At 34.7% G+C, this 14201-nt stretch overlaps 1 protein-coding gene across 1 annotated transcript; it reads left to right on the top strand.

The window, feature by feature from the left end:
* Window positions 1-11714: 11714 nt before the first annotated feature.
* On the top strand, window positions 11715-13667 carry LOC131075806 (uncharacterized). The gene is made up of 3 exons (XM_059212527.1): window positions 11715-12550; window positions 12673-12837; window positions 12947-13667. Exons 1-3 carry the CDS (start codon window positions 11715-11717, stop codon window positions 13665-13667), a joined length of 1722 nt encoding a protein of 573 aa, XP_059068510.1.
* The last annotated feature ends 534 nt before the right edge of the window (window positions 13668-14201 follow it).

The raw sequence follows: 14201 nt of genomic DNA, 5'->3' as shown, positions 1-14201 counted from the left end.
GGATGTTTTATTTCCTCTTTTCTGCACATAGGAAAGGATTACTTTAAAGTGGTTATTAAAAAAAAATATATATTATAATTTTATCCCTAAAAGCTACATCTTGAGAGCTTATGAGGCTGCTTTTTCAATTTTGTTTTGAAGACTTCCAAAGAGATGAGCTTACTATTAGGTCTTTAATTAATTATTTGTTTTAGAACAGATTTATAATAAAGATGTTTTATTTTCTCTTTCTATAGATAGAAATAGGACTAATTTAAAGCAGTACTCTTTTAGAAATATTTTATTATACTTTTATCCTTAAAAGCTACCTCTTCAGAGTTTATAAATAAGTGCTTTGAGCATATAATTTGGAATGAGTCGATGCCAAACTTATGTTGAGGAAAATTCAATCAAACTTTAAAGTGAAAGTCACACTTAATTTTGCAAAAACTACTATTCAATTAAAGTTTATGTAATTGATATTTGCATATTTGTAACTTCATGGAGTAAATTGATAATTGTATCTTTAAATGCAATTTAACCATTTCATGAAAGCATGTAGTGCTCACTTGCCTATTAATTTACTATTGATGTAGATAAATTAGTCTATGATTTAGTCCATAGCTGTCTATGTTTTTCCTTCAAATCTTTGTTTATATTTGAATACTATTTTTTTTTGCTTTAACCAATAGAAGGTTGAGTTCATCATCTATGTTTGATACCTAACCTTCCTTAAATATATACAAGTCTTAGCCATTAACAATCTAACATCTACATCTAGGGCAAAAATATAGTCATTTAAATCAAAGAAGCAATAGTCTGCAAAAAATCACAATTATACCCAATTAATCTTGAACATTGGAGCCAGCCGCTTTATTCCCCAAAAAAATCTCGATTCACGAAAAAAATAGTTAACCCAATTTTCAACGATTATAGATGGCACTTTGACGGGGAAGGAGTGAACCCCTATAGTTTATAATTAATACCAAAAAAACAATAGTCGCCAAAAAATCATGATTAATCGTGAGTCGGCAAGGGCACAATTTTTTCCCAAAAAAAATCGTGGAAAAATCGATCAACGATTTTCCATGATTTTTTGCATTCAAATTGCGATTAAATCGCAAGTATAATTGGCTGCAAAAATTGTAAAATATCAGCAACCCTAAAATCAGCATGAAACCCACAAAAAACCCTCAAAACTATGAAAAAACCCTGCAAATGTCTTATAAATGATGTCGCACGACGTCTTTAGTGTGTTCTTGGTCATGAAAGAGCAGAGAAGAACGAAAATTAGAGGGTTTTTTGCGATACGATAGGCAGAAATTCTAGGTATTCATCTTTGTCAATGTTGTTTCTTTATTGCATTTTTCTATGATTTAGTTATTCAACTGAAGGACCCCTTGTTTTTCTATTTTGTGCCCTGTTATTTTTCTATGGTTATTTTCCAATTGCCCAACAAATACTTGTTGTCCTCATTTTTAGATTTTCAAAAATGCGACAGCCCCTACAAATTTTTGCCTAAAATGCGTCATTTTTATCTCCAAGGCATGTTTTACGAGGTACAAAACACACATTTGTTAGCGTCAAATCGTCAGGGGGTGTCTTTGCCATCATTGTCCAAGTTTTGGTAAGTTTTGGCCATCATTTTCCTTGTTTTTTATGCAATTTCGGGTTTCAAAGCAATCACTGCAGGTTGAAGATTTTACTCTTAAGGCATGCTTCTCGAGGCAAAATTTTTGCTTCTGATTAAACTGGACTGATCTTCGGTTCATCCTCAATCCGCGTTTCAAATTTCATCACGTTTCGAATTTCATCGCGTTTTGAGGTCGTTTGCTATGTCTTTCCTTCAATTGCGGGTTTTTTCTTCCTGACTGTAGGTGGGAAATTTTCCTTCCATTGCAGGTTAGGAGTTTTCTTCTATTTTTGTGTTGTAGGGAAATTTTCAAACAATTACAAGTGCACTTTATTGTAAACTTGTAACTTATAACTTACTTTTTATTTCCCCCTTGCTTTTTATTTTATTTTTCTCTTTTTGTCTTTTAAGTTGTTTGTAGGAACTTTTTAAACAAATTACAATTTAAGTTGTTTGTAGGAACTTTTTAGACAAATTACAAGTGAATTTAAAATTATAAGTTTAAAAAGAACTTGTAATTTCTTTTAAAAGTTCCTACTTAAGTGATTTTTAGATGTAATAGGGATTTTATTTCCCTATTACATGTTTTATGTCCTTTAAGTTGTTTTAATTTTAAAACTTGTAAAAGGGATTTTATTTCCCTATTACAAGTTATTTTGACATGTATTTTTATTCTTTCCTCTCACAAACCCGAATTTGCCTAAGTGATGAAAAGTGAAAGATTTAAAACTTGTAGAAGGGTTTTAAAAAACCGATTACATGTCTTTTGCAAAGCATTTTCACTTGTAGTTTCTTGCCAAGAACCCGACCTGCCTTTCCCTCCAAGGAGTTCAATTTTGGAAGAGTTTGAATCCGATTTTTGTGGGAGAATCCATGAAATGAGGGAGGTGTGTCATCTTTGAAGCGTTTTTGCTGCATCTTGGGCCACGTTTTTTGCCAAATGGAAGGCATTTTGCTGTTCATTTGCCACGTTTTTGCCTCCTTTCAATCCGTTTTTGCAACATGTATGGAGCCGTTTTTGGTCTCCTAACCTAAGCAATTCATCTCTTTGCTTCCATATGTGGGTTTGTTAGGCGTATTGACCCATTCTTTCTCCTCCTTGGATGTCGTTTTTGGTGCTTTTGGTTGAAATCCAAGTTTGCTTGGGATGTGGCAAGGGTTTTCAATGTTTTAGTTTTGCTCTCTATTTAAAGAGCTGATTCTTCCTTTCATCTCTTTGAAGGGCATCTTGATCAAGTAAGGTATGGTTTATTTTCAGTTTTGCTTTCTTTTCTTTTTTAGTTGTTTTCATTTCGTTGTTTGATTATGATAGATGTTTGTTTTGCTCCTGTTTTAATTCGGTTTTCTGTGAGAGGTCATCCCTTTCTTTCCAATCTTGAATGCAATTTGAGGATTGCATTGTCTTTCCCCTTACATTTTTCCCTCTTTACTTGCATTCGGGTTTTTAAAATCCGATTGCAAGTAAGATGAAAAAGTTAATTTTTCCCCTTTGATTGAAAAGACTTAATCCTCTTTTGCCAAAACTTCAAGTTTCAAAGTTTAAAAAAAAGTTTGTCTTTCCAATTTCGGGTTTTAAAAACCTGATTACAAGTAAAAGTTCTTCCCATTTTTCATATGGTCAAAATGAAAAAGTTATTCAGAAATCCATGCATAGCCATCCGCACTTATTATCTTTGGTCATAAGCTTCATTTCCCTCATGTCAAAATCCCTATTCCCACCATTTCATCCACTCATTTCACACCTTCAATCATTTTTCCCATTTAAAGTCTACTTGCAATCGGAATTTTAAAACCCGATTGTAGTTGTCTTCACTTGCAGTCAGTTTCCAGAACTCGAAATTCACTTGTGAGCCCATTTTTGCATCAATTTATCCCTTCCTATGTCAGTCCTGTTTGCACACACGACCTACCAAATCAATAAATTAAGGCATGGGCCTTATTTTGCAAGCAGATTTCAAGATTGGAGGATGATACAAAGAAGAGATACAACAACAATTCATGGATGCAAATTATAGAATGCTTTCAAGACAGAGATGGTCATGACATGAAAAGAGAAAGGCAGTCCTTTCCCTTCTGAATGAATGGTACTACCCCAAGCAAGAAAATAAGATTGAAGTTCATTGGCGAAAGACATAAAGACTATCAAGGCTGCAAGTTCTTGTTCCGATTCAAGATGTCTTCACCGATCCAAAATACTTCAAGTTCTAACACCTTGTAGCAGCATGAAGATCATCACAGACAAAGCATGATGTAGTTAGAGTCGTGTCTTCAGACACATAGAATAATTTCAATTATGCATTTGTAATTTTGTTTTGACAAGTTACATGTAAAAAAAAAAACTTTGTAATTGCAAGTTAACTCATCACTTGCACTTTTGTAATTACGTGTAAAACAACTACAAGTTCAGTTCAATTAGGACTGTGGTTGGAATAAGTCATGGTGGTTGAAAGAATTTCTCAGGTTAGTTAGGATCCTCCCACCTTTTTCTCAAGGCTCCTCTCCTATAAATACTTGAGGGGATCTATTGTAATTTGAATCTTTTTGCAATGCAACAAAACTCTGTCAGTTTGTATGTACACTCTAAGACTTTGAGCTTAGATATAAATGAAATTGCTTTCAATAAAAGAGGCAAGTTGTGTTGAGACTTTGTGCCAATTCAAGTTGTTATGTGATGACATTTTCTGGAGTTGATTGTGATTTTTTTTATTGTTATCACTTGAACCTACACCCCTGTGTGCTAAGCTATCAACTCAGTAGGCTTGTGACACATGGGAACCCTCCTAGGCCTGTGGGTTGCCTAAAACTTGGAGTGAACCTCCAGAGAAAGTTGGTTCTTAACAAATTCTTCACCTAAACTAACAATTTCTTCAGGGAAAAGAGTAAGGAAGAGAACATGTAAAACTGAAATCTAAACCTAAGGTGATTGCACCAGATGATATGTTGAAATTCAACTAAGCAAAAGATACACTAACCAACAACCCATAATCTTTGTATCAATACTTCATAAGAAGGTTGGATAATCACAGTCCTAAGAGAAAAAAACTCCTTTCACAACCTAAGACTGATAATTACTGAAAAACACAGCTTATGACCTGCAAGAACATATGTATTTCTGTATAAGGCATCAATAGAAAGTGCAATTTTAAGGGGGGCAAAAGCCAACCACAAAGAACTGACTAACACTAAAGACACAATAACAGAAAAAATGAGAAGTAGAGAGGTAAGCCAAGCTATTATCCCTGCCAAAAAGGTATCACCAAGCTTTATAATTCCTGAAAATGTGTTACCAAAACATTCCTTCCTGCAGAGAGAACTCAGGAATTACAGTCTGCTAAAAAGATGAATGAAGAAGAACCCCTGCCAAGAAGACTAAAGGAGGTATATATGCTTTCCAAAAAACAGATAATGAATAAAGTATTCCACCTCCTCTTGGGCGAGCAAAACCAAAAAATCCACCTTTCAGGCCCTCAAACAGGTCTGAAAGGGAACATACTTGAACAAAAGTCAAGCCAACCCAATCTGCTACCATAAAAGCCCTTAATTGCATCATAAATGACCCATAAATATCCCCAGACATGCCCGCAAGCCTTTATTAATGCAAGAAATATCTTCTTTGACCTCCTAATGAAAATAAATCTTATAAAGTAATTTAAAATTTTACTACTTAATTAAACATTTATTTAATTCCCTCTTTTATATTTAAAGTCAAGATTTTAATAACATAAAAATAATTAAAGTTATTTATTAAAGTGATAAATAAATTAAATCACCTTAATAAGTAGCTTCATTGTCTTTACTTTATTAAATAATAAATGTAATTAGAAAATATATATATTAAAGTGTTTTACTTTATTTATCACTTTAATAAATAATTTTCCTTATTATAATTATTATATTTTTTACTTTAAATATAAAAAAGGGAATTTAAACAAAGCTATTAAATAGAAAAATTTAGACCACTTTAACAAATATGTATTCATTTATTTTTTAAAAACTTATGCTTAGTCTTCATAAAAGGAAATTTATGAAGTGAATTATATAAGTCATTTGAATGACTTCCTGAGGCATTTCACGAGGCATTTGGAGGTGAGAAAGAAAAATAAAACAAAGGCAAAAATAAAAATGCCAATGTAATATCGATGCAATATTTAGGGGATTTCAACCTTAAAAACCTCATTTTCATTCATTCGATATCTCCATCTCTCTTTTGATGGAATTGAGGGTGGCCGCCATGAGGGTTTGGAAGGAGAAATGAAGGGCATTTGGCGACTTCCTGTGCGTGACCTTGCGAGCTGGGCGTTATTTTTCGAGTGTTGGGTGCCGCCATGAGAGTCTCTTCTCCTTTGCCGATTCTGGGCACATACTGGGCTATCATGGCCTGATTTTGCATACTTTTTGTGGAAAAATAACAAGCTGGGCATGAGTTTTTCTGATTTTTGGGCGATTTTCAGGTCTCCATGGGTATTGGAGGCTATCGCCATTGAGTTTTCACAGGGTTTCGCATTGAGGCTGCCTTCGTGACTTGAAACCGCTGCTATTTGACGCCATAGGTAAGACTTTCCTGCTCCACGCATAGCAATCTGATTTATGAGGACTGGAAAAGTAAACAAAACTGTAAACCCCTCCTTTCTAAAATTTGTATTATGCTGCGCTAAAAGATGCATTTTCTGAAACTGGGCGTGAATTTGACACTTGATCTGTTGTTAGACGCCACACTGCCTTTTTATGAAACTATTCTGCAAATATCTTGAATTAGACATTTCAATTCCTTTGGATTTGCTGGCAAACGTGGGTTAGAAATGTCTTCGGCATGGATACAACTACCGTATACTACACGCACTATGTTCACTGTTCATGGCAGTGACTCTATCAACCCATGTGAACCTGTCAGTGGCGATACATTCCTCTTTATACCATCTTGAAACAATATTTAATAATGAGGCTACATTATTGTTCCATTAATCTTGTGAAACTGTCTTTGTAAGCCTCCTAAAAACTCAGATCTTCCTTTAGATGCATGTGACTGGTAAAAGATCTTTGCTTTCTTTCTCATTTCATAGCGTTGGCTGCTATTAATAATTTGCTCACTGTGTATTTGGCCCTTCAAACTGTAAATTTTGTGGTGACCGTCATCCCTGTATATATGGCTTAATGATGTAGAGTTCCCTGAAACCCTTGTACATGCATATGCATTGACAGTCATTTTTCAAAAACAAAACTCAAAATGGCTGTCAACTGTGAAGGTTAATGCACCAAAATATGACTATCCTTTGAAAGCTCCGGTAACTTCATATATGGTTGTCTTTTTTACTGCTGTGAATGCCTGATTTTGTGCTCTGTGCATTTGGATTGATGCTCTTTGGTTAGTGTACTTTATGTCATGACTGATTTTGCCATCTCTGAATCTGCTGTGACTGTATTTTACATGCATTTCCAATGATTAGTATATTACTTATAATATTCCTTCATTTCATTCATGCTAATGATGTATTCTTTATCATACTGTAGTAGGCACGAAAATTCTCTTATCATTGTTTCTATCACTGATTCTTGCCTTAATGTCTGAGCTTTCTATTTAGTTCTGGATTGCACAGTGGTAATGCACAATCATAAATGGAGCTATTTGATCAAAGCTGCTCTTGAATTAGTATTATAACTTTCCTTCACTGCTCTTTGCTGCCCATATTGTTGTTGGGACTGTCTCTTTCATAATTTATCTTTTGAAAAATACTTATGACTGTATTTCACCACTGTATCTAGTCATAGAGACTTACTGTATCATGACTGAAAACTCCCCCATTTGCTCATATATCTGTGATAAAAATGACTCTTTGCTTGGGGGGGAATTTTCAAGTATATGCTATATGTGACCGCATGAACTGCTTTTACGTCTGCTGTAGCTGAAAGATGAAAGCATTAATTCTAACTACCATACTTGATTGCTGCTCTACACTACGCTGCCCCATTCACTACATAATGGAGATTACTCCGACATGTATACATCCTTGCATACACCTTCTGAGACATGTGACATGTGGCGTGAATGATTGCTGTCCATACTGATTTTGATTCTTGTCGGTATCATTTTCTAAGATATGACTGCGTGCCTTTGTTGATTTCATATGAGCTGGGCTCAACCCTTGTGGGAGCCTCATTTACCCCCACTCATTGTGAAGTTTATGACCAGCAAGATGTTCTTTTCCTAATCCTGCACATGAAGCAAACATGTTAGCAATAATATGCATGTGTATGGTGATTTTCCTTCGATCTGATATTTGCTTTTCTGAGACCCCTCTGTGATGCTAATTATATGCATCTGATACATGTGGGGATTATATATATATGCATGCATTAGTACACATGTTAGGAATGTAGTCAGCCATTGCTTAGAATGAAATGTTCTAACGCATTGCATATTTTAACTCTTTTGCAAATACCAGAAGGAAAGCAGATACAGACCAGGACGAAGCAACAAGACAAAGGCAACATCGAGTCTACTCCAACCGTTCTAGTCATTCAGGCAATGACTGGTTCCATTCTCAACATGCTCTCTTCATTTTTCGTACTTATGTATACATGTCTGTGTATTTCCTTCTGCACTTGATGCATGTAGCTAGTCTCACGGCTCTTTGTGTGGGACGCATGTTTGAATATTAATAAAAATACTTCTCTTTTTGATGAGATGTCTCTCTCTTTTTGTAGTTACAAACTAGAAGTACTTAAAAATAAAAAATTTAGTTCATTCTTTTACTGCAGTTGGAACACCAAAATAGTAGAAGTAGTACACACTTGTTTCATTTTGCAAAAATAAGCATATCTTAACCTATTTTTCAGCTAGAAGCGAAAAATAGGTAACAGTTATATTGTTCAAGACGGATTTAAATTCAATCTTGCAGGTTTTGAGCTGCTAATTGTATTTAGAGTTATATGTTTGGTTTTCAGATTTGGTCTTGAGACTTTGAGCTGCTTATCATATTTGAAGTTAGTGTGGAAAATTCAAGTGGAAAGATAGCTTGTAGACTTTGTGTTGCTTCTATTTTTAAGACTTGTGCATGAAAGGTGAAGTGCATCATATAGACAAACTTTGAGCTGATGTGTGTTGTACATTGTTATCATTTTGAGAAGGTTGATAGGAAAGTAGAAGTGCTGAAAACTTTGTGCTTTCATTTCTGTTTTCTCGTCCCAGGGAAGTGATGGAGGTCTTTGTGCTTTCATGGAAACTTTGCTTCCCTTCATGTTCCAAATCCTACAAAAAAGTCTCATTCCTATATTCGTTGTTATTTATTTCCAATTGCTATTACTTTTCTGTGAAGAGAAAAGAGTATAGTTTTTCTTGAAAGAAGAAGAAAGACTGTTGTCTCACCCATATTAGATTAGTTTAGTTTGTAGATAGGGGGAGTCTTCCCTAAATTAGGAGAGTATCATTCTCACACACTATGGCTGAAACCACAATTTTGCACATCCCCCAGGTGTACAAAATTTTCAACCAACAATACGCGAATGTTCTTTTCACCAAAAAATATGATGACAATCCAAGTGTTCATATTAAAGCCAAATTTGGGCTAGACTTTATGAACATTTTTAGTTGAAAATGGAGATTGCTTTTGACAGCTTATGAGATTCTTTTTTATGTTTGTACGTGATAATATTCATAGCAAAACTCATAAGTTTGTAATATTAGATATTATTTTACTTTCCATCTCCCTTTTGTCGTCCAATTTTGATTATTTTTGACTTTTTTTTGCATTAAAAAACTCTAAAATGTCTCTAAAAGCATCATTTCATCCAATACAAAGATCATTTTTCTCTCTTCACTCTTTCTTTTTTCATTTCCTCTAAAAAAAAAATTTCGGGGTGTTCGTTGAAAATTTTGTACACTAGGGGAAATATACAAAATTGTGGTTTCAACCACAGTGTGTGAGTAAAACTCTCCTAATTAAGGGAAGGCTCCCCCTATCTATCTACAACTTAAAACTAAAATAGGATGGAACAACTGTTTTCTTCTTCTTTCAATAAAGCCAATATCCTTTTCTCTTCACAGAAAAGTGATAGCAATTTAACATAAAATAGCAGTAACAACTTTTTGAAATGAAATGAGAAAAAGGAAATGAAGTTTCCTAAAAGCTCAAAGACTTCCGTCACTTCGTTCGGAACGGGACAGCAATATTAAGCTCAAAGTCTTGACTATGTGAAGTCCTATCTACCCTTTTCTATTCTAACGATATTAAGAACAAAGTATAACAGCACAAAGTCTGAAATAACTTATTTCTTTTTACGTGAAACAGTAAGAACTAGTAAGAGCTCAAAGACTCTCAGCTATTTCTTACAAAATCTACTTCTAAACTCTCTTAAGAACAAGTGCAAGCACAAAGTCTTATAGCTTTTCTCAATAGAACTTCTACTTTAACTAAATTAATCTCCAAAGTTACCCAGGGACGCGTCCCCGACCTGAAAACCTCCGCCCTCGTCCCGGGGATGTTTCGGGGACTCGGGGACGGCCAGGGGACGTTTCCCCCCGTCCCCAAATTGACTTGTTTTTTTAGGGGACGTCCCCAAAACGGGGGGACGCCTGCCCTAGTTTTGGGGGATGTCCGTATGTCCCGGGGACGGCGGGGGACGGCTGGGACGTCCCCAATCCGTCTCGGGGACGCCCAGACGTCCCCCATATTTAAGGCCTTTAAAAAATATAAAAAATATTAAAAAATTGAAATTTTCAATTTTTTTTTTTAATTTTCTAATATTGGCCTTTTTATTTATTCAAATTGTTATTAATAATATTAAAAATAAAAAAAATTAAAAGAAAACAATAAACATTAATTAAAAATAAATTTTAAATTTATTAATTTAATTGATTAATTGAAATTCATAATTAATAATTATTAATTTTATAATATATATCAATTATCAAACGTTTAAAATTTTGATTAATTCATATTATAAATATAAATATTAAATATTAATTGAAATTCATATTATAAATATAAAATTAAAATAGAAAAACGTAAGTTTATAACTTATGTCTTTGTTTAAAAATTAATATATGATATAAATATTAAATAACTATATGAATACGATATAAATATTTAATAAAATAAAAAACTAAAAATTAAAAAGTAAAACTAAAAACTTAAAATTTAATTGTATAATTTATATGATTATATCATATACGATATAATCATATATGATATATATCGTATATGATATATATCATATATGATTTTATCTATATGATATATATTATATATCACAGCACATAGCACAAAAACCCAATGCAAATTGCCAAATACATAACGATATGAATATCGTTAAAGTTTTCAACGGCAAACATAAAAAGTTAAAAACGCCCTGTTTGTGCAGCCCGCAGCCGACGGAAATAGGACGGGTTTCTGGTTTTGGTGCTTCGGTGGAGACTTTTGGGGGCATTTGCAGGGTTTTGACAGCCACAGGTATGTGATTTTTAATTTTTTTTTAAGGCTTTTGTGTCCATTCAACATTAACAAATTAAAAATTAAAATTTAAAAACCAGATTCTAGTCTTTAGGGCATATACTCATATTGTTAATTATTATAATATTAATAATCTTTTAGCAATTAGCATATGATATATCATATATTAAATTATTAATAATAATATTATGAGAGAAATGTCTGATTTTTTCCTTTTTTTTTGGTATTTTATCAGTTCATTCAAAGAATCAAAATACAAAACAATGAGCAGCCATGGGAGTGACAGTAGTACTGACAATGAAGTGGAAGTGGTTGGTGGAAATACAAGTGAAAGTGTTGAGAAATCTAGAAGTAGTGGGAAGCAACCTAGCATATTTAAATGCCCTTCAAAAATTATGGAAACATATGCAAAGGGCCCTTTAAATAAAAACAAACCTCTTCTCCAATATGTTACACCTAGGCCTAGGGGTGAAGGGAAAAAATCTTCTGGAGGGAGTAGGGTGTGGGATTGCCATGTTTGTTTGAAAGATTTTAGGGGCAGCTAGACAAGGGTAAAATCTCACTTTTTGGGTCTTCCATGCCATGGGGTCACATCTTGTCCAAATTTAAACGATGAGGAGAGGGTAGAGTGTCATAGATTGCATATGGAGGCAGAAATGGGAAAACAAGGTGGTGCAGTCCCAACACCTTCTTTTGCATCTTCACAAGTATCTAGGCCTACGACATCCACTATTAGTAGTAGTCAAATTGGGGCAAGAGGAAAGAGGAAGATGGGTAGTGGGAAGGGAGGGTCAGTAGAAGCTTTGTTTAATGTAAAAGGACGTGAAGCTTTAGAGTCATCTGTAGGTAGATTCTTTTTTGCTAATGTCATCCCATTTAATGTGGCACGCTCCTCTTACTTCAAAGAAATGTTCATGGATATAGCCAATTTCGGTCCCACAGCCACCCCCCCCGGAGATCATAAGCTACGGACTACTATCTTAGACAAAGAATATTCCAAGATTAATGTGTTAATGGAGGATATGAAACGAACTTGGATGAGGACTGGTTGCTCTATTGTGAGTGATGGGTGGACTGATGTTAGACATCGTCCACTCATCAATATCATTGTCACATGCCCTGCTAGTTCTTATTTTCTAAAAGCTGTGGATTTTTCAGGGAAGTGTAAGGATGCAGAGTTCCAGTTTAGTATTTTGAGAGATGCCATAGAGGAGGTTGGGGCAGCTAATGTTGTACAGGTGATCACTGATTCAGCACGTGTGTGCAAATCAACTGGTATGATGGTGGAGGGTGCTTACAAGCACATCTTTTGGACCCCATGTTGTGTTCATGCATTAAACAATGCATTGAAAGACATAGGAAAAATAGATTGGGTGAAGCATGCGGTGGCAGAAGCTAGAGACATTCAAATGTTCATTTGCAACCACCACACCTCACTTGCTCTCTTTAGATCATTTTCAAAGAAGGAGTTCCTCAAACCCATTGAAACAAGGTGTGCTACTGCTAATGCCTCTTAATATTGTATCAAACTTCCAATTTTGTATTTTAATTCTCTTTGAATAAAATATAGATATGCCACTTATTTTTTTATTATTTTAATTTTAATGAATATAGGTATGCTAGTTACTTCATCTTGTTGGAGAGGATGCTTGAGGTGCATGATCCTCTTCAGTTGATGGTGGTGAATCCTGAGTGGACTAGATGGCAGGAATCAAACTCTACTGAAGGAAAATCTACCAAACAAAAGATCCTTGATGACAATTGGTGGTCCACTGTGACGTAAGACATTGCTGATTTTATTATTAAATTGTTGATTGTTTTAAAAAATAAAAATTAGATTGCTGATTTTCATATTCTAGTTTTAATATTTTGAACTTTGCACTTGCAGATACCTTTGCTCTATCATTTCTCCTATTGTAGATGTCATCAGATATGCTGATACAGACTCTCCTAATCTTGGAGAGATATATGAGACATTTGACAGTATGCTTGGGAAGATTAAGCAAACAATTTCGGATAAGGATCCTACTTTGGAGTTCTATGAGCAGCATATTAGGCCCATTGTGACGCAAAGGTGGAACATAATGAACACCCCGCTTCATATGGCAGCCTATGCATTGAATCCGAAATGGTATGCACCAAGTGATGGAAGGGTGCTTCCATGTGATGATGATGAGGTTTTAGATGGGTTCACACGGGCAATTGATAAGATATATACAGAGGAGCAGGCTTCCATACTTCGTGCACAATTCCTTGACTTCACAAATCTTCTTGGTCCTACATTGAGTAAACCACAGGCGAGGTTGGACATAGCCATATTAGCCCAAAAAGACCCTACTGGATGGTGGACATGGCATGGGAGGGATACACCACAATTGAAATCGCTTGCCACTCGCCTACTTTCACAGGTTGCTAGTTCCTCTGCTGCAGAGAGGAATTGGTCTACATATGGCTTTATCCACTCTATCAAGAGGAATAGACTTACCTCTAGACGAGCGGAGAAGCTAGTAGCTGTGCATAGTGCTCTTCGACTTCAGGATCGTCAGACTCCAGAGTATCGACAGACTCCAGCTTTGAGATGGGATGTTGATCCCGAAGATGTGGCCTAGGTTGATGAGGAGGAGACAACACAGGGATTGGTTGGGATTCCATTGGATGAGGTGGACGTAGACCATGACAGTGGGAGCGACTCAGAGGACTCTGATTTTGATGCAATGTTAGGAGAAGCAGTTTAGGGGCAGCATTATACTTTGCTTTTTTGTATTTAGTTTCTATTTTACTGAGTACTATTTTGATTTTCATATTGTAATTGACAATGCAACTATATGGCAGCAGTGTAGCCTTTGGGCATTTTGACATTTTGTATGTTATTTCTTTAAAGTTTAATATCTATTATGATATGCATATTGACAATGTGAATGAACTGAAATTCTGATTTATGAATGCATAATTCCATATTGATATTGTCTATTGAGTATTAACAATGTTGTATATTCAGAATTTACATTCTAAAATGTTTTCAACTTTTCATAGTATCATACACATGCTATATCCATGTTTTCATATGAATATATAATGTATATACTATATATGCATGCTTTATCCATGTTTTCATATGAACATTTAGAATTTTGAAATTTTCC

This window comes from Cryptomeria japonica, chromosome 10 (genome assembly GCF_030272615.1).
Source record: "Cryptomeria japonica chromosome 10, Sugi_1.0, whole genome shotgun sequence".
Lineage (NCBI taxonomy): Eukaryota > Viridiplantae > Streptophyta > Pinopsida > Cupressales > Cupressaceae > Cryptomeria > Cryptomeria japonica.
The sequence above is the reverse complement of the archived record's forward strand: the minus strand, read 5'-3'. Positions and strand labels throughout refer to the sequence as shown.